The sequence below is a fragment of the Grampus griseus genome (assembly GCF_964374135.1).
Source record: "Grampus griseus genome assembly, chromosome: 8".
Lineage (NCBI taxonomy): Eukaryota > Metazoa > Chordata > Mammalia > Artiodactyla > Delphinidae > Grampus > Grampus griseus.
Genome location: NC_139002.1, coordinates 57,867,841 through 57,888,569, shown reverse-complemented (window position 1 = coordinate 57,888,569; position 20,729 = coordinate 57,867,841). Strand labels below are relative to the sequence as shown.

General features: G+C 41.7%; 1 protein-coding gene across 2 annotated transcripts in view; it reads left to right on the top strand.

Annotated features, from left to right (window-relative positions):
• Positions 1 to 14,131, top strand: part of MRPL48 (mitochondrial ribosomal protein L48) — a 50,067-nt gene extending 35,936 nt beyond the window's left edge. For both annotated transcript variants that reach the window (XM_082660226.1, XM_082660227.1), the window contains 4 exons: positions 1,282 to 1,451; positions 10,829 to 10,931; positions 12,422 to 12,511; positions 13,058 to 14,131. In XM_082660226.1, the coding sequence (XP_082516352.1) occupies positions 1,282 to 1,451; positions 10,829 to 10,931; positions 12,422 to 12,511; positions 13,058 to 13,132 (438 nt within the window). In that variant the 3' untranslated portion in view covers positions 13,133 to 14,131. The remainder of the gene's footprint in view (positions 1 to 1,281; positions 1,452 to 10,828; positions 10,932 to 12,421; positions 12,512 to 13,057) is intronic.
• The last annotated feature ends 6,598 nt before the right edge of the window (positions 14,132 to 20,729 follow it).

Genomic DNA, 20,729 nt, shown 5'->3' with positions numbered 1-20,729 from the left:
GACTGCAGAATTTCAAAGCTAGGAGGGCTGGAAGAGAAGTAATTCTGCACTTTCTTGTGATTAATTTCTTTAAGATTCCGATGAAAGTTAAGATTCTCTCCTTAGAAAAAATGTGCACACATGTAAAATTTTGCATATAAGTTTTGGGGTTGACACACCCCTTGAAATTCCTTTATGGATTCTAGATTAAGAATCTGTTGGGAGGGCTTCCCTAGTGGCACAGAGGTTAAGAATCCGCCTGCTAATGCAGGGGACACGGGTTCAAGCCCTGGTCCGGGAAGATCCCACATACCACGGAGCAACTAAGCCCAAGCGCCATATCTACTGAGCCTCCACTCTAGAGCCCGTGAGCGGCAACTACTGAGCCCGCTTGCGCGCATAGAGCCGGTGCTCGGCAACATGAGAAGCCACCGCAATGAGAAGGAGCCCAGGCACCGCAACAAAGAGTAGCCCCCGCTCACCGGAGCTAGAGAAAGCCCGTGCGCAGCAACGAAGACCCAACGCAGCCAAAAATAAATGAGTAAATAAATAAATTTATTTATTAAAAAAAGAATCTGTTGGGAATTCCCTGGTGGTCCAGTGGTTAGGACTGTGTGCTCTCACTGCCAAGGGCCCAGGTTCAATCCCTGGTCAGGGAACTAAGATCCCACAAGCTGAAGCAGCCGCATAGCACAGGGAGATCAGCTCAGTGCTTTATGACCACCTAGAGGGGTGGGATAGGGAGGGTGGGTGGGAGAGAGACGCAAGAGGGAAGAGATATGGGAACATATGTATATGTATAACTGATTCACTTTGTTATAAAGCAGAAACTAACACACACAAAAAAAATAAAAAAGGATTCTTTATTTCCTGTAAAAAAAAAAAAAAAAAAGATTCCACAAGCTGCGCGGCATGGCCCCCCCCCCCAAAAAATCCTCAAGAATCTGTTATCTAGCATAACCCCATTAATATAAAAATTGGGAAACTGAGGGCCAGATTTGGAAGGTGAATCTCAAAACTAGTTAATGGCAGAAGACAGTCACATGTATTTATGTTAAATAATGCCAGCAATATTCCCTCTCCTTTCATTGACTGATGCTACAGCCCAGTGTCAAGGGAGGCTGCCCATTCCTTCCCAGGAAAAGTTCAATTTATAGGTAGGGTAACCTGAGAGAAAAATGGTAAACAAGTTTAACTGAAAGATTGATTTTTTTAATGTATATATATATATCAAGATGGTATGGTTAGAATTTCTTGTACAATACTTTGATTTAGTTTCTTTCTCTTTTGTTTCCTGTTTAGCCCAAGAAGAAGAGGGGAAAAGTGGAAGTGAGACCCATTAATTTGGGGACAGATTATGAATACGGGGTTTTAAACATTCACCTGATTGCATATGATATGGCCCTGGCAGAGAGTTATGCCCAGTATGTTCACAACCTCTGCAACCATCTCTCCATTAAAGTCGAGGAAAGGTATGAAAGATGCCTTTGCATGGGATGTTCTTGGTGCGGGTAGTATGCTCTGCTTTGTTATTGTTAAATGAAGTTTTGAGATATAACTTACATGTAGTAAAATTCACTCTTTTTACATATATAGTTTGCCACCATCAAAATATAGAACAAGTCTATTAAGTTCTTAAAACAAAAAGTTCCTGGGTGCCCAAGGTGTAGTCAATTTCCTCTCTCTTTCCTCTCAAGTCCCTGGCAACCACTGATTGATTTTCTGTCCCTATTGTTTTAAGTTCTCCAGAATATCATATAAATGGAATCATACAGTATGTAGCTGTTTGTTTCTGGCCTCTTTCACTTAGCATAATGGGTTTAAGATTCATCTGGGGTTTTGCAAGTATTCTGTTGCTGAATAGTATTGCATTAAATGGTGAACCTTAGTTGGTTTAGGCATTCACCAGTTGATATACATTTGGATTGTTTCTAGTTTATTGGTAATTATGAATAAAGCTGCCATAAGCTTTCTCATACCAGTTTTGTAGGGGCATGTGTCTTCCTTCCTCTTCAAAAACTACCTAAGCCTGGGATTGTTGGGTTTTATGGTGAATGTGTGTTTCACCTTATAAGAAACTGTCAAACTTTTTCCAGAGCGGCTGTCCTATTTTGTATTCCCACCATCAGTATATGAGAGTTTCAATAACTCCTTACCCTGGTCAACACTTGGTTTGTCACATTTTTTTAAAGTTATTCTAGGAGATATATGGTGGTATTTCATAGTGGCTTTATTTTCTTCTTCTTCTTCTTCTTCTTTTTTTTTTGGCTGCACTGCGCGGATTGTGGGATCTTAGTTACCTGACCAGGGATCGAACCACTGCCACGGCAGTGAAAGCGCCGAGTCCTAACCACTGGACCGCCAGGGAATTCCCCATACCACACTATCTTGATTACAGTAGCTTGATTACTGAAAAAGCAACTTTGTTCTTTATTCAAAATTATTTTGGCTATTTTAGGTCCCTGGGTTTTTCATTAAAATTTTAGAATTAGCTTGTTGATTTCTACAGAAAAGAGCCTGATGGAATTTTGGTGGGGTGTGTTGAATCTGAGGATCAATTTGAGGAGAATTGACATCTATTTTGAGTCCTCTGATCCATTAACATGGTATATCTCCCCATTTATATAGATATTCTTCGCCTCCTCTGCTTTTTACATACTCTTTGGGTTTGCTGGAAAACTGTAGGGGAGGAGAACTAACATTTACTGACTATCCATGCCAGGCCAGGCACTTTACATATCTTATCTCAATGTTTGAGAAAGTGTGGGATGCCTTAAATAACATTAAATCACATGGTGAGAAATTTCTTCCCTTTTTAATTCTTTTTAAACCTAATTATGTGAAGGAGAAATTCTTAGTGTTGTGCTGGTATGTCCTTAACACCGCTGAAGTACTTCCTAATCTTTATAAGAAAGAGGGGACCTCAGGCTCAGAGTCTTTGGCAAACACCACCATCTAGCTAGAATTTTATAACATTGTTTTGTTTTCACTGTATTTATTTTTAGCTTAACTTCTTTTTTTTTTTTTTTTTTTGCGGTATTCGGGCCTCTCACTGTTGTGGCCTCTCCCGTTGCGGAGCACAGGCTCCGGACGCGCAGGCTCAGCGGCCATGGCTCACGGGCCCAGCTGCTCCACGACATGTGGGATCTTCCCGGACCGGGGCACGAACCCGTGTCCCCTGCATCGGCAGGCGGACTCTCAACCACTGTGCCACCAGGGAAGCCCTTAACTTCTTTATATGTCAACTGATACTCTTTTTTCTATTTACTATAGTGATATAAAGTCAGGCTTATTGAGGTATAATTTACGTTAGTAAAATTCACCCTTTTAGTGAACAGTTTCTGTGAGTTTTGACAAATGCATGCAGTAGAATAAATACCATCATAATCAAGATATAGAACATCTTCATCATCCCAAGAAGTCCCCTCCTGCCTTTGTAGTCAATCCCTTGTCCCACCCCCAGTCCCTGCAACTATTGATTTATTTTATGTCCTTGTAGTTTTGCCTTTTCCAAAATGTCATATAAATGGAATCATACAGTATTTTTCCATTTGAGTCTGGCTTCTTTCACTTAGGATAATGCATTTGAGATTCATCCATGTTGTTGCCTGTGTCAAGTAGTTTGTTCCTTTTTGTTGCTGAGTAGCATTTCATTGAGTGGATGTACCACAGTTTGTTTATTCATTTGAAGGACATTTGTGTTGTTTCCAGTTTCGGGCAGTTACAAATAGAGCTACTATAAACATGTACAGGTGTTTGTGAGAACAGAAGTTTTCATTTCTCTAGGAGTGTGATTGCTGGGTTAAATGGTAAGAGTGGTGTATTTTTATTTTTATTTAGTTTTAAAATATATATATATTTATTTATTCATTGGCCACGTTGGGTCTTTGTCGCTGCATGCGGGCTTTCTCTAGTTGCGGCGAGCGGGGACTACTCTTTGTTGTGGTTAGTGGGCTTCTCCTTGTGGTGGCTTCTCTTGCTGCGGAGCATGGGCTGTAGGTGTGCGGGCTTCAGGAGTTGTGGTGTGCAGGTTCAGTAGTTGTGGTGCGCAGACTCAGTTGCTCTGCAGCATTTGGGATCTTCCCGAACCAGGGCTCGAACCCGTGTCCCCTGCATTGACAGTCAGATTCTTAACCACTGCACCACCAGGGAAGTCCTGTACTTTTAAATTTGTAAGAAACTGCCAAGCTGCTTTCCACAGTGGCCATACCACTTTTCACTCTAACCAGCAACATGAGTTCCAGTTGTTCCACATCTCAAGTTTCTTTTTAAAATTAATTTTTAAGTGAGTTGATTTAAAGAAAAATATTTAATAAATAATAGTTTGGGTGGTTGGTTTGCCATTGTAGCAAGGTAATACGTGGCATCATATGTGGATATGGCAAAAATTATACTTTCTTACTCACTAGATATTAGTATATTCCCATTTTATAGATGAGTAAACCAAGGCTCTGAAAGGCCAAAATTCACAGAACCAGTAAGTTGCCTGGATTTAACCCAGTTCTCCCTGACTCCAGTATTTTTAATTATATAGTATTTTAAGTCCTTAAGCCAAATTTGAACTTTTAAACCTTTATTACTTAGAGTATAACTGTGCTAAATGTGCTTCTGAGAAGATTGGATAATCAGCTGTGACTTTAGCTCTCACAGCTGATAGTACTTCAATTGTTTTAGGCCTAAAGATGTACTTTATCTTTTTCTGATGCCCCAGAGAGTTGGTTGCTCTTTCAGCACTTGACACATACCTCTGTCATGTCACTTAGTGCTCTGGGCTGTAATCATCTATTCATTTGCCAGCTCCCTTCCCCCCTGACTTGTGTTCTTCTTCATTTCTTCAGTACCTAGCATAAAGCCTGCCACATGGGGAACATTAAGCCATTCTTGAAAGAATGACAGGTTCTTGAATATGACTACACAATCCAGTTGTGTAGTATACATTTCCTAAAGTTTAATGAAAGTGCTTTTAAGTACTTAATTAAAGAACTGCTGGTTGAGCCTCTTCTTGCTCTGTGGTAGGCATTGGACTAGACATTCTGACTGGAGGATACAAAGGTAAATGCCCGATTTCAAGGAGAGTTATAATTATTCAAAAAATAATTATAACATAATGTGGAAGTGATAAGTGAAAGATAAAGTTTAATATCAGTTCAAGAAGGCAGAGTAGCATAATAATTTAGAGCAATGCTTCTCAAAGTACCACTCTGCGAAGATATTAGGAGCTTATGCCAAAATGTACATTAACGCTTTGCTTCCTTCATCAAGAAACTCTTGCTATTGAAAACAAAATGTTGATTGAATTAAAGTGTGTTTACTGACTGTGTCATGCTTCTTATCTTGTCTTGAACTGATAACAAGCAGTTTGCTTACCAGCAGCTTGTCTTTGGATCACACTTTGAGTAACAAGTGGTTAAGAGTAAAAGCTCTGGAATCAAACTGTCTGCATTTAAATCCTAGTTCTACCAGTTATTAGCAATATGACCTTGAGAAATTCTGAACCTCAGTTTCTTTGTCTTCATAATGGGGATGGTAATTTTCCTATTTCTTTGAGTTCTGAAAATTAAATAAGAAAATATATAATAGCACTTAACAGAACGTTTTAAACACTCTAAATAATATTATTGTTATTAGTAATTAACAAGATGTTTTTCAGCTGGCAGGGATTAGGGGCAGCATCTCAGACTAGGTGGTGGCAAAGAGGCATTAAATGCCATTTACAGAAAGTTATCATACCTACAGTGGATCAGCTCCTTGGAATAGTGTTTTAAATTTTCAGAAGGACTTTTTAAAATATTTTGTTTTTAATACCCTACTGTGAAAAGCTCTGGCTGCATTTGAGTAAAGGCAGGCAGGCAGTAACATTTGTTGAGCACCTACTATCATAACAGCAAGCCACTCTGCTAAATACTTTTTTTGTATATTACTTTACTTAATTCAGACAAGCACCTTGCCATAGTGTATCAAAGCATTGATTCTGCAGCCAGACTGCTTAGGTTGTGCTCTTGTTCTGCTACATTCTTACTGTGTGACATTGGGCAGTTTCCTTAACCTCTTTGTGTCTTGGTTTCCTCATTTGTAAAATGAGGTTAATAAAAGTACCTATCTAATAAAGCTATTGTGAAAATAAAGGGAGTTAATATATTTAAAATGCTTACAACTAAGTCCAGAAGCTTTGGCTGCTATTATTATTGTTGTTATTATTATTAATAATATAATAAAAGCTTGCCTATAGTCGTAAATGGCAAGGTCTGGATTTGAACCCACTTCTCTTCCTCCAAATTCATAATTCCCTCTAACTGGTTCTCCACACTGCTTTTAGTGTAATCTTTCTAGAATGGAAATATGATCATGTCACTCTCATGCTTAAATTCCTTCCATGGCCTCCCATTCCTTTAGGATCAAAATAAAAGTTTCTCACATACCTTGCTAGGTGCTCCATGGCCTGGGCTTGCCTCTCTCACCTAAACTCACACTTCTCTCTCCCTCTCCTTCTATCTCCAGTTACACTGACTTTGTTTTTTGTCCTTTCCCACCTCAGGACCTTTGCATATGCTCTCTAAAGCCTAGAATACTCTTTCCCCTTCAGCTAATCAGCCCCTATTTTTTTCTTAGGCTTTATTTTAAATGTCACTTCTTCAGAGAACCTCATTAAGTTAGGTCTTTATGTTATATATTTAGGAGAAGTAAAGGGTATCTTCTTCCCTGGTGGCACAGTGGTTAAGAATCCGCCTGCCAGTGCAGGCGACATGGGTTCAAGCCCTGATCCGGGAAGATCCCACATGCCGCAGAGCAACTGAGCCCATGCGCTACAACTACTGAGCCTGCGCTCTAGAGCCCTTGAGCCACAACTACTTAGCCTGTGTGCCACAGCTACTCAAGCCCATGCACCTAGAGCCTGTGCTCTGCAACAAGAGAAGCCACCGCAATGAGAAGCCCGTGCACCACAACGAAGAGTAGCCCCTGCTCGCTGCAACTAGAGAAAGCCCGCACGCAGCAATGAAGACCCAACACAGCCAAAAATAAATAAGGAAAATAAATAAATTTATTTTTTTAAAAAAGGGTATATAACTTCCCTTTCAAAATGCTCATTCCTTACTCTCATAATTACTTGATTATTATTAGACTCTAAGATATGTAAGGCAGGGGTTGTTTCTGTCTGCATCAGCAGTCACACTAAAACCTTGCCCAGTACCTGACACATAGTAGGCACTGAATGAATATTTGTTGACTTGGATTGAGTTTCAGTAGGCATGAACATGAATTCTAGGATAACAAAATGAATGATGTGCTGCTTTTTGCCTCTTTCCTGGTTCTTTGCTCCAAACAGTAGAGCATAAAGAGATGTTCATTTTTAGCAATTCACTTCTCTGCACTGATTGAGGTTTTCAGACCATCATATCAGGCATTCTTACTGCCCAGCTTTTCAGAGATAAAATGATTTTCTTTTCTTCTGATTTTCATTTTATCTTGATCCATTTTTCCTTTAGTAGTTGGGGGTACGGCTCTGACCTTGAGATGGAATTGAGCAGGGGAACTGTGCGCTAGCTTTTGTTCTATAAATGGTCTGCCTTGCTGCAGCTGCAGCTCACCCAGAAGATGAGAGGAAGGGGCCTCTCCTGTGGGTCCTTTAATTTGCCTGCATCCCTTGCTGAGCAGGTGTCTGGAGAGATGGAAATCTTACTCATCTGGGAGCAGTTTCCAAGCCTGAAGCTGACCCAGCTCCTGTTCTCTGTGGAGAGTAAAAGCATCATTCATCATCATTCTCTGTAAGGCTGCTCTTTCCTTTTTTTTTTATTTTTTAGTCCACTTACATTTTTTAAAATGGAGGTATAACTTATATATAGTAGAGTCCACAGATTCTAAGTTCCCTAGCATCCCAGCAGGGTCCCTTGGGTCCTATCCCAGCACTACTCTTAAAAGCTAGCACTATTTTGTCATGTTAGGTTGACTTTTGAAATTCAACTACTTCATTTCTTCCCTTCTGTTTTTTTTTTTTAATATTTATTTATTTATTTATTTATTTTGGCTGTGCTGGGTCTTAGTTGCGGCATGTGGGATCTTCATTGCGGCCTGTGGGATCTTTTTTTAGTTGCAGCGTGCGGACTTCTTAGTTGCGGCATGCGAACTCTTAGTTGCAGTACATTTGCGGGATCTAGTTCCCTGACCAGGGATCAAACCCGGGCCCCCTGCATTGGGAGCGTGGAGTCTTACCCGCTGGACCACCAGGGAAGTCCCTTCCCTTCTGTTTTTACTATCTGATCATCCAAGTAATGTTTATTGCAGAAAATTTGGGACATACAGAAAAGAGTAGATACTAAAGAAAAAGATACCTATACTCTTACTACTCAAAGGCCTATTATACTTTGAAATGACTAGAGTTCTCAGTATTTTTTTTTATCGAACTATGTCTGGTTTTTCTGTTGGTTCTCTTCGAGGGTCTCATGCCTCCTTACTTTTGTAGAATGCCGTTTTTTGGAATGGCAAACATCTATGTTCATTCCTTACATCTTGTAATTAACTACCTCACCTATGAAGCCATCCCCAAGCTCTCCCCCTTCTCTCCCTCTTGTCCCTGTAACGTTTGGTACATACCTATATTGCCTTTGTCTTCCTGTAGTGCGGATGTTTGTGTACATACCTGTCTCTCCAAAACGCTCTTAGCAAGCTCCTTGAAAGCATAGACTGCATAGTGCCCACCAGACTGCCTAGGACAGATAGGATCTCAGTAAATGTTTGTTGAAAGAGTAAATGAATGAATAAACAAATCAATGGAATCTTGTAAGTGTTGAGGAATAAAATGCATGTTTAGTGGCAAGAATGAACAATTCTCACTTTATTCAGTCTTATCTGTGGAATGTCAAAAAGGAAAAAGAGCATTTTAGAGTGCTGTTTACTTTTCTGAAAGCTTTTACATAATTACTTTATTTGATTTTCCATAACCAGTCTATGAATGCATCCCAATTTTTTTTTTGTTTTGGCTGCACCACGTAGCATTCGGGATCTTAGTTCCTTGACCAGGGATCGAACCCATGATCCCTGCAGTGGGAGCGTGGAGTTTTAACCACCGGACCGCCAGGGAAGTCCCCAATTTTTTTTTTTGTTGTTTGTTTGTTTTTTACTGTACACGGGCCTCTCACTGTTGTGGCCTCTCCCATTGCGGAGCACAGGCTCCGGACGCGCAGGCTCAGTGGCCATGGCTCATGGGCCCAGCCACTCCACGGCATGTGGGATCTTCCCGGACCGGGGCACGAACCCGTGTCCCCTGCATCAACCACTGTGCCACCAGGGAAGCCCCCCAATTTTTTTATATAAGGAAGTTATTACCAAAGGTAAATTTGAAGAGATCAGAGATTGTGCTATAAAATGGAAGGGGATGTTATTTAGGGAGGCTATCTGGAAGTTTGCAATACCTAGCATTTACTCACTGTTTATAAGGGCAAGGGAATTGGCATTTGTAGGCACAGTATACCTGGCAAATTACTTATGTAATCTTATTTAATTATTGCTACAACCCTATGAACTAGGTAGTATTATCTTCATTTAATAGCTGAAGAAACTAAGACTCAGAGAACTGAATTAGTTTGTCCAAGGTCAAATAGGTAGTAAGTGGCGAAGCCAACATTTAAATCCAGTACTGACTCTCATGTTTCTAATCCATTTTCCGTTACGCACCAAACTTCTTTTCGTAGCAGTCCATCTGTAGAGGGCCATACTCCTTACTCTTAATTGATGAAGCTTTGTGTGGCATGAAAATTCGGCAATCCTACTGTTGTTATTATTATTCCATTTATCTTCAGTTTGAGGAATTTTTGATAAGATGAACACAACACTAATACCATATTTCTGTGTAGCCATCAGTCCTATCTCATCACCATATCTGATTCTCACAATAATCTGTTGATATAAGCCTAGATTGTAATCCCCTTTATACATGGAGAAACTGAGGCCCAGGGTGGGTAGGGACTTGCCTAAGTAAATATTGCTAATAAGTGACAGGGCCAAGACTTGACCCCAAGTCCAGCACTCTTTATTGTGGCATGTAGATCTGCTGAAGCCGATTGTAGTGAGCAGAGACTCTACAACAATGGTTCTCAACCTGGGGACGTTTAACAATGGTGATAATTTTGATTGTTATCACTTCGGGGGTACTACTGGCACTCTCTGGGTATAGAGATTAGGGATGCATACTCCAGCCCCTACAACAAGAATTATCTGTTCTAAAGGGTCAGTAGTGCTGCTGTTGAGAAATCCTGCTCTAGAACTGGAGCAGGGGACTTCCCTGGCGGTCCAGTGGTTAAGACTCCACACTTCCATCGCAGGCGGCACGGGTTTGATGCCTGGTTGGGAACTAAGATCCCACATGCCGCACGACACGGCCAAAAAATTTAAAAATAAAATAAAATAAAATAAAAGGATTGGGATTGGGTTTGGGTTTCGTGCTTCATTTCATGCAGGATTGGGTTTCGTGCTTCATTTCTTCAGAAGAGGTGAAATACCCAAGGTTAACCTCCAAAGTGTACCTAGTGATGAGCTTGATTCTTTCAGAAGTGGCTATTCTTTAGTAGCAGTAAATACTTAGTAATCACCAGGTTTTATTCAGAGTGTTATATTAGGCATGACTGGGGATGCAGAAAAGTATTAGACATGGTCTGTCCCCTCACGGAGTTTAGAGATTTCTGGAGGAGGCATAAGAGGATCTGGTTACTTTGCTCCTGGATGAAGATAAAGAGCCCTAGATTAGATTGCAGGAGCTACTGCATGCAGTAGTGGCTGTACTCAGGGACTACCCTGACTGAAGTGGTGCTGCTGGCTTAAGAGAACCCTCCCAATAGCTGACTTTTCCTTCCCACAGTTATGCGATGCCCACCAAAACCGTGGAGGTGTTGCAGTTGCAGGACCAAGGCAGGAAAATGCTCCTGGACTCAGTTCTTACCACCCATGAGCGAGTGGTTCAGGTAGGTACTCTGGGAGAAATTTGAAATGTATTTGCCTCTCCTGGTTCTTTTCTCTATCCTGATCTCTTGGTTGAGCTTCAAACCTGCTCTCCAGTTGTCTACTGGGTTTCTCCGTTAAAATGGTCCACAGGTGCCCTCACACAGTGTATACAAAACTAATTGTAGAGGGACTGATGTTTTTTTCCTGTAATCCTCCTCACCTTTGAGCTTAATGCTTGACCCTTCTTTGCCCTTGGGTATCCATTCATTCTCCAAATTCAGTGGCTTCTACCCCTAAAAATCTTTCAGATCCATCCACTTTGCTGTACGATCATATCAATGTGATCGTGTCATTGTCCTACCTAGAACACCTCAGTGGCTTCCCTTTCACTCTGTACCCATTAGCAGTCACTCCTCTTTCCCCATCCCCCCAGGTCCTGGCAACCACTAATCTGCTTTCCACTTCTATGGTTTTATCTCTTCTAGGCATTTCTTCAAATGGAATTATATAAAATATGGCCTTTTATATCTAGCTTCTTTCACTTAGCATAATGTTTTCAAGGTTCATCCATGTTGTAGCATGTATCAGTATTTCATTCCTTTTTACTGCCAAGTAATATTCCAACAAATGGACATCACCCCTTTTTGATCCACTCAAGAAACATATCAGGAAGGTAACCAGAGGTATGTTAAGGTAGTAAAACCCTAAATTTGTGTTAAAATTTTAAATAATTAAAGTACTTACAATCTTGGTTCTTTAAATATTATCAGGAATAAATTATTTGAGCTACACTTTGTGACAGCTCTAACTTGCCACTGAGGCTCACAGGATAAAGTTTGAACTCTTTGATTAGCACCTAAGTGCCTTCATGTTACTCCTCCTGCTTTTCTTCTTCACACCCCCTTTCATTCCAGCCACACATGTCACTAGTTTCAATTCCCTAGTACTGTACTTTTTCCTCCACATTTTACTGAATATTGCTTCCTCTGCCTTAAAAAAAACTCCACACTACTGCTGAATTCTCCCAATTTAGTCCTGTATTTCAAGACTCTAACCAGATGTTACCTCTTTTGGAAGCTTTTTCTGACCCTCCTGATTGTTAGGTAGGTGTTTCTCTTGTGGGTTCCCACAGCCCACTGCATGCCCTTCTACCACACATCTGATTTAACTCTGGATTCTCAGCACAGGGTCTGACAACAACAGGTCCCAGTCTATGTGGGTAAACCTGAGTTGATTCAGAAAGTCATCCTGGACTTGACCTCTTGATCCAGTTATGACATTCATTGCCTACAAGAGCAGATATTGGCCATGACCATCTTAGTAACCAGACAACTTGGCAGATCAGCAAGAGAAATCCTGGAAAGTCTGGGCTCCAAACACAGCTCTGGATGTTAATCCTTCACCCAAAGGCCCTCTAGCTCTGCTGGAGCTGACATTTGAGCCCTTGCCATGTCTGCCCAATCACCTAGGTTTCAGTGCCTCTCTTAGAGCATCTTCTTTCCTTTTGCAGATCAGCGGTTTGAGTGCTACATTTGCAGAGATTTTCTTGGAAATAATCCAAAGCAATCTTCCTGAAGGAGTCAAACTGTCAGTGAAGGAGGTATGTGCTAATATGAGAAGAGGCCTGCTGGTGGGCTCAAAATGTGGAATAGAAAATCTGAACTGGCTGGCTTTAGAAACAAAGACATATGAATAATTTAGCCCAGATAAAAATAATAAGGAAAGGTGTGCAGCCTGCTTTACCGTGATCATTTTTCTGGCTTTCCCAGTGCATCAGGGATGATGCTTTATAGACCATGGAAATTGAACTCCATCACAGCATCCTGATATTAGGCGTGAGCCCATTACACCCACAAATTCCCTCCCTTGAGGCAGTTGTATAGCAGAAAGAACATGATTTACGATCCCATACAGTGTAATTAAACAGAACACAAATAGGGAAATATAATTAAGGCAGGGAGAAAGTCCAATTCAACTTTGAATCCTTGATGCCTAATATAAGTCTGGTACATAGTAGCTACTCAGTAAAAGTTAGTTGAATCTAAATCATTTTCTGCAGAGCTGGCTGATGGATCCTTTTCTGATGCTGGGCATATTTGAGTAACTCTGTAGTAATTCCCTCTTATCTTCTTTTTCTTCTCCTCAGCACACTGAAGAAGACTTCAAAGGAAGGTTCAAAGCTCGGCCAGAACTGGAAGAACTGCTAGCCAAGTTGAACTAGCTCACTGTAGACCCTTTCATGCCAGCACTGGTGACACTGAGTGGCAATGGAAAGAGCTTCCTGGGTGGCCAAAGTTAAGAAGACCCTGACCCTCAATATCATAAGTACCCATCTCCACAGCCAGGAGTGCCTCCTCTCTTCTGTGAAGGAGTGCTTGCCGACTGTCACCACTTTCCTTTGAGCCAACCCTAGGTATCTTCCATCTAATAAAAATCTGCTAATGATGGATGTGTGTGTATGTGAGAAGTCAGTCCATCCTGTCGAGTATATTTAACTAAGGGATTCAATTTCTCTTTGCCTGGTGCTTTAGCACATAAGCATGTCCCCCTTCAGTATTTCTCCAATTAGAGTGAACTCATCCTTTAAATCAACCTGGCATGGAGTCCCTTTAGTGAAGCAGACAATCATAAGTAAACTCTCTGTGGATAGGAGGCATAGGGAGGGAGATTTTGTATATGAAAAAACCCTCCAGATAGGATCAGGGTCTGTCCATAAGTGAAAAAAAAGTACTTTGTGGGGTAGTGAGTGACCTGTCATAAGTATGCAGGTAGATGTTACATAACTGCAAATTAGGGTTGCCTGGAAGGAGTTTAAGCAAAGAATTAAAGGTTGAACTTGGTCACGTGTCAGAAAACTACTACTTGTGAGCCAAATCCCAACAACTGCCTATTTGCATTTTTTTTTTTTTTTTTTTGCGGTACGTGGGCCTCTCACTGTTGTGGCCTCTCCCGTTGCGGAGCACAGGATCCGGATGCGCAGGCTCAGCGGCCATGGCTCACGGGCCTAGCCGCTCCGCGGCATGTGGGATCTTCCCAGACTGGGGCACAAACCCATGTCCCCTGCATCGGCAGGCGGACTCTCAACCACTGCGCCACCAGGGAAGCCTGCCTATTTGCTTTTTAAAAATAATTTATTGAGGCGAAATTCACATGTCACGAAACGAACCATTTTAAAGTGAATAATTCAGTGGTATTTAATGCATTTGCAGTGTTGTGCAACCTCTATCCAGTTCCAAAACCCCATTGCCTGTTTTTGTAAATAAAGGCTTATTGGAATAGAGCCCTGCTTATTCATTTACACACTGTCTGTGGCTGCTTTTTTGCTACAATGGCAGAGTTGAGTAGCTGTGACAGAGACTGTTATGCAAAAACATTTTTACATGGTCCTTTATAAAAATAGTTTGTCAAACCCTGATCCAAGTCATTGGTTCTCAAACTTAAGCATACATTAGAATCACCTGCAAGGCTTTTTTAAAAATTTATTTATTTATTTATTTATGGCTGTGTTGGGTCTTTGTTGCTGCGCGGGCTTTCTCTAGTTGTGCTGAGTGGGGACTACTCTTCATTGTGGTGTGCAGGCTTCTCATTGCGGTGGCTTCTCTTGTTGCGGAGCATGGGCTCTAGGTACACGGGTTTCACTAGCTGTGGCACGTGGGCTTCAGTAGTTACGGCTTGCAGGCTTTAGAGAGCAGGCTCAGTAGTTGTGGCACATGGGCTCAGTTGCTCCGTGGCATGTGGGATCTTCCCAGACCAGGGCTGGAACCCGTGTCCCCTGCATTGGCAGGCGGATTCTTTTTTTTTTTTTTTTTTGCGGTATGCGGGCCTCTCACTGTTGTGGCCTCTCCAGTTGCGGAGCACAGGTTCCAGACGCACAGGCTCAGCGGCCATGGCGCATGGGCCCAGCCGCTCCGCGGCATGTGGGATCTTCCCAGACCGGGGCACGAACCCGTGTCTCTTGCATCGGCAGGCGGACTCTCAACCACTGCGCCAACAGGGAAACCCCAGGCGGATTCTTAACCGCTGTGCCACCAGGGAAGCCCCTGCACGGCTTTTTAAAACACAACTTACTAGGCTCCATCCCCAGATTTTCTGACTTAGGAGATCTTGAGCAAGGGTGATGCTGCTGCTGGTCCAGAGTTACCTCTTTCAGAACCATTAGTCTAAATTGACCTCTAATGTTTTTCCTATTCTGAGCATTAGTGCATTCCTACTTTTGTACAGAATAGCTATAATTTATTGAGCTAGACCCTATGCTAGGTACTATATTAGCTCTAATCCTCACACCATTTTTTTAGGGTGTATATATGAGTGTGTGTGGTATCTGAGTGTATCACACTCAAATTTATTGAGCCCTAATTTGCTATGTACTTTATACAGATTATCCTTGAGATTGATGGTATTATCTCAGTCTTACAGGTGGAGAAACTGAGGTTTGGAGAGATGAAGTGACTTCCTAGGGTCACACAGTTATTAAGTGGCAGACCCTGTCACCCCGTACTTTTCTGGGATACCCATGCATAGAGGTCTGTGGGACCTTAGAGCATTCTTAACATTGTGTGTACTTTTCTGAAACTCATCAGTTTCAGTCCTGAAGTTATTTTGTTTTTTTTTCGAGTTGGTTTCCAAAGGCAACAAGAGGAAACTCAGATTTCCTCTCAAGGTGTAACACAAAGGGAGGGCTGTCAAGATAGCAGGTGCCTTCAATTAAAATGCTTTTCTGAATTCAAATTGAAAGCTCAGCAGGCCAGGACTTACAAGTGAACCCCACTGGGAGTGTGGGCAGAATTTGCCAGGTGAGGACTGATATTTTGGTTTCAGAATTGCTCATTGCTGAGTCTCCTTTAGGGAAGATGAAAGAGCAGCAGCTAATGGATGAGTGTAAAGTTGGAGGATGTGTAGTGACTTGAAGATAAAAAGGTGAATAAACGCATGTATACACACAGATACACGCTGCCTCCATATCATGTGGGCAATGGGCAATGTCATGTGGACCCCATTTAGGAGTCTGGAATACAGTGGTATTTTCCAGTTGCCCACATTTCCTTGTTATTAATTTGTGAAAGCAAGATGTAAGGTTTCATAAATTGACAAGATATTAGAGCTAAGGGACCTTGGAACCCAGCCAGCCTAAAGCAAGTGCAGGTTAGGGGCCCAGGAAGGGCAGTGCTTTACTCAAGGTGACAGGGCACCTCGTTGGCAGAGGTGGGAGCAGGATTCAGATCTCTTGATTCCCAGTGCATCACTTTCCATTACATCACTGAGGGATGAGTCAGGCTTATCTCTTAAACTGGAGGCTGCTGGGTTCTGTCACCTTGGAGCTCTTGTGTCACTGACCTAGTTGATTTATCCTCTGACCAGAGCCAAAGGGCTTTTGTTGCTCATGATTAGTCTGACCTGAAACAAATAGAAATTGCTCATAATGCCTTATCCTGGTAAGAGGGACAGATATTCTGATTGCTAGAACCTCAGAGTTACAAAACAATTATAAGCTTCATTTGATTTTCCAGAGGGAAATGAACTTCCCTAGGATCACATGGCAGTGAAATCAAATGGAGTGCAAATCTCTGGGCTCTAGGTTGAAAATACCGTCCCCTCCCTTCCTGAGACAACCTACAATATTATAAAGAAAAGAGGCAGACAAACCTGAGCTATTCCTAATTTCTACATTTATTAGTTTTGAGGCCTCAGGTGAGTTATTTTAACCTCATTAAGCCTCAGTTTTCTGATCTGTAAAGTGAGGATAATCCCTTGTAGGAGCTTGAGATGGAGATCATGAACACAATGGGCAAGCATGTGCTCAGTAAATGTTAGATTGCCTTCCCATCTAAACTTCACTATACAGTTTTTTTTAAAAAAGTTTATTTATTTAGGCTGCATCGGGTCTTACTTGCAGCACACGGGATCTTCCTTGCAGCATGTGGGATCTTTGGTCGTGGTGTGCAGGCTTCTCTCTAGTTGTGGTGCACAGGTTCCAGGGCATGCAGACTTTAGAGCACGCAGGCTTAGTTGCCCTGTGGCATGTGGGATCTTAGTTCCCCGACCAGGGATAGAACCCACGTCCCCTGCATTGGAAGGTGGATTGTTAATCACTAGACCACCAGCGAAGTCCCTCACTATACTTTTGTAAAAGATTATTTTTTCATTGAGGTATAATTTATCTATAGTGAAACACACAGATCTTAAGTGTGTATTTGATTAGTTTTGAAAATGCAGTCACCTATGAAACCTACACTTATATCAAGTTAAAGAACATTTCCATCTCCCCAGAAAGTTCCCCTACATTCTTTCATAGTCATTCTTCCCAGAAACAACCACTAATCTTATTCCTATTGCCATAGGTTTCACCTATCTAGAACAACATATAAATATCATAGAGTTATAACCTTTTGTGTCTGACTTCATTCACTTACCCTGATGTTTTACCCACATTGTTGCATGTAGCCATAGTTCATTCCTTCAGCATACTTTTAGTTTTGAACCCAGTTAGGGTTAAATTATGCCTAGTACCGCTGCAAAAACATGAGAGCTAGGCAAGAGGGAAGAAAAAAAAGGAAGGTCAATGGATTAGAAATCAGGGTAGCTGGGTTCTAGTTTTGGCTCTATCAATGCATAACCTTTGAAATAATCTATTTTGATCTTTATTTTACAGATGACTTAACTGGCCCAGGAGGGAAAGAAACTTGTCCAAGGTCACTCACAGGGATAGCTGCAGGTCACTCGATTCCTGGTTGAGTACACATTACTGAGATTTTTAGAAATGGATTTTTATGTGGATCAGTAACTTTCAAGAAGGACCAAATGTCCAGGTTAAATGGGCAGTTTTCCTAGTGAAGGCCAGTGGATTTCTCAGCTTGTTAGTCCCTTTGTTCTGGCTGGGGATGCCTTGTTCCTCCACCATCGAGCCTAAAAATTGCCAGCTGTGGATTCTGAAAGAGTATTTTTTAGTTGGAGAGAAAGAAATGGAATCTGGATATTCTGGCCATTCAGACAATGTAGCAACACTCAGAGACCCCAGTCCCCACTGTTCTAGGATGTAAAGTATATTTAGGGAAGGAAAGCTCTCTGAGCATGCATTGGGTTATGTCTGGAACTAGACCTGCTGACAAGGCACTACAGACAGAAGCAGCCAATGTGTCTTGTGCTTGTTTAATCTGTACTTTAATCTTCGTGCCATTTTTGTCTTCAAATGTCTGATCTCCCTGGAGAATCTGAAATGATTCATTTAGTTCTTATACTCCCCCTGGAATAACTTTTATTCTCAGACATTTCAGTTTTAGAGAATCAGCTCCATGTTTAGACAGAATAGCCAGGCTCTGAAAGATGTCCAGGCTCTGAGGAATGACAACTCTTCAGAAGATAACTGCTAGAGAAGGAAAGAATCCCTCCTGCGTCCTCTGCCTGTTTTAAGTCCCTGCTGGAGCAGAGCACGGAGCCCTAGCATTCCATACAGTGGAAAAGTATATAAGGTTTCAACTTGGACTTCCTCCAGTTCTCCTCGGATTTCTAAAGTCAGCAGCCCACGATTTGGTCTGGCAACTTTACCTGAGGGGGGAAGAGTGGGAGGAGTATCTCATTACTCATCTAGTAAAACACTTTACAGTGCACCTTTGTACTGAGCACTGGCCATATCTCCAGCCAAGGAACTTGCAGGGAAGAGCCAAATCATGAGTCTGCCCTAGGCCTAGCCAACGGTGGCACCCAGCCAACAGATCTCTCCACTCATCCCTGGCACCAGGCCTCTCTGCAGAGGTAGATGTAGAGTGTATAGGGATAGGCATGGACCACCCTAAACTCCAGGTCCATGGCTGTGGGCTACAGAGCTGAGAGACTAAAAAACCATACTAATCTAGAACACTGTGGGGAACACCGTACTAGGCACTGGATGCTTGTGAGAGAGAACAGAGCTGAGAATAGCATAGGCTTTAGAACATACACTTGGAGTCTGATGCCCAATCTGTCCTTTATTTCCTCCTCTGTAAAGGAGAGTTAATAGTGTTATGAGGATTAAATGAGATAATGTAACTCAGGACAGTGACTAGCACACAATAATAATAATAGCTAACATTTAGTGAATGCTTACTAATGTGCCAGATGCTATTTCTAAGCTCTTTACCAATATTGACTCATTCTTTCGGCAACCCTGTGAGGAAGATCTACACTTATTAGCTTTGATGCCTTTGAGGAAGGTATTATAACTGCATTTTTACAGAAGAAAAAACAGATCCTGAGATGTTAAGTAGTTTGCCCAAAACCACATGGCTAATAAGTGGCATAGTGGAATTTGAAAGCAGCATATCATAGGGATTGAGAGCACAGACTCTGGAACCAGATAGCCTGAGTTAAATGCTTCATACATATTAGTTACAGTAGTTCAATAAATACAACTTTTATTACCAGGTATTTATATATTACCTCTCATTTAATTCTTTTAGTGTGCCTATTAAATAGGAATTATCCCCATTTATTGATACTTGAGGAAACAGTCTTGGGTGGCAATAGAGCCCTCTTTGCCCAAACACATTTTGTGACCGTCCCAGTGTTAGCTTCCTGTCAACTGGAGTCCTTCCAATCCTGCTCCCTCCACTTAGCTGGTTTGAAAGCCATTCCTCCTGCTGAGGTCCTTCCACCCTTTCCCTTTGCTAGAATACCCTGCCCCCCATGACCTATTATTTCTATTTTAATTATACAAATTAATATATAGGTACATTTCTGTTGTAACATATTTGAATATATAAGAATACAGTCCTCACTGATGGAACTTCACACTATGACCACTTATTCACTATTATAAACAATGCTGCAATGAACATAATAGATGTTTAAGCGGATTCCTAAAAGAGGAATTGCTGTTTAAATATTTAAAACATTTGTAGATCTCACCAAATTGCCCTGAAAAGCTTTACTAATTTATGATCCCTTCAATAGTGTGAATGTGTCTGTTTCTCTCCATCCCCACCAACACTGGTCATTATAAATACTTTTAATTTTTGTCAACAGGATCATCTAATAGTACTTCTGTTTTGTTTTGTTTTGGTTTGGTTTTTTTTTGCGGTACTCGGGCCTCTCACTGTTGTAGCCTCTCCTATTGCAGAGCACAGGCTCCAGACGCGCAGGCTCAGCGGCCATGGCTCACAGGCCCAGCTGCTCCGCGGCATGTGGGATCTTCCCGGACCGGGGCATGAACCCGCGTCCCCTGCATCGGCAGGCGGACTCTCAACCACTGCGCCACCAGGGAAGCCCTACTTTTGTTTTTAAGATCTGTATTTCTCTGATTATAAGTGATGTAGAATATATTTACATTTTCCTATGTTTTGGGGGCATATTTAACTTTGCTCACTTTTCAGTTGGGCTATTTGCTTTTTCTTACTGATTTCTAGTTTTTTTGTTTGTTTGTTTGTTTTGCCGCACCATGCGGCATGCAGGATCTTAGTTCCCCGACCAGGGATCAAACCCGTGCCCCCTGCAATGGAAGCAGTGTCTTAACCACTGGACCACCAGAGAAATCCCTCTAGGGACTTTTTATTTGTTGCAGATGGTAATCCTTTCTGCTATATATGTTACAAATATGTAGTGCCTACTTCATCTTTAATGGTGTCAACTCAACTACCTCCCTTCTCTTTGAGATTCTTGCTGACAGCTGCAGTCCACACTGCTACCTCTGATGACCCACAGCATTGGGTACACATGGCCCAACAGAGATTCACTCATCCTTTTATATATATATATATACACACACACACACAATCATCCTCTTCTGCCTGAAGGCTGAAATTGGATTTTATTGTTCTTTGAACTCACATTCCTCATATCTTCTCCCC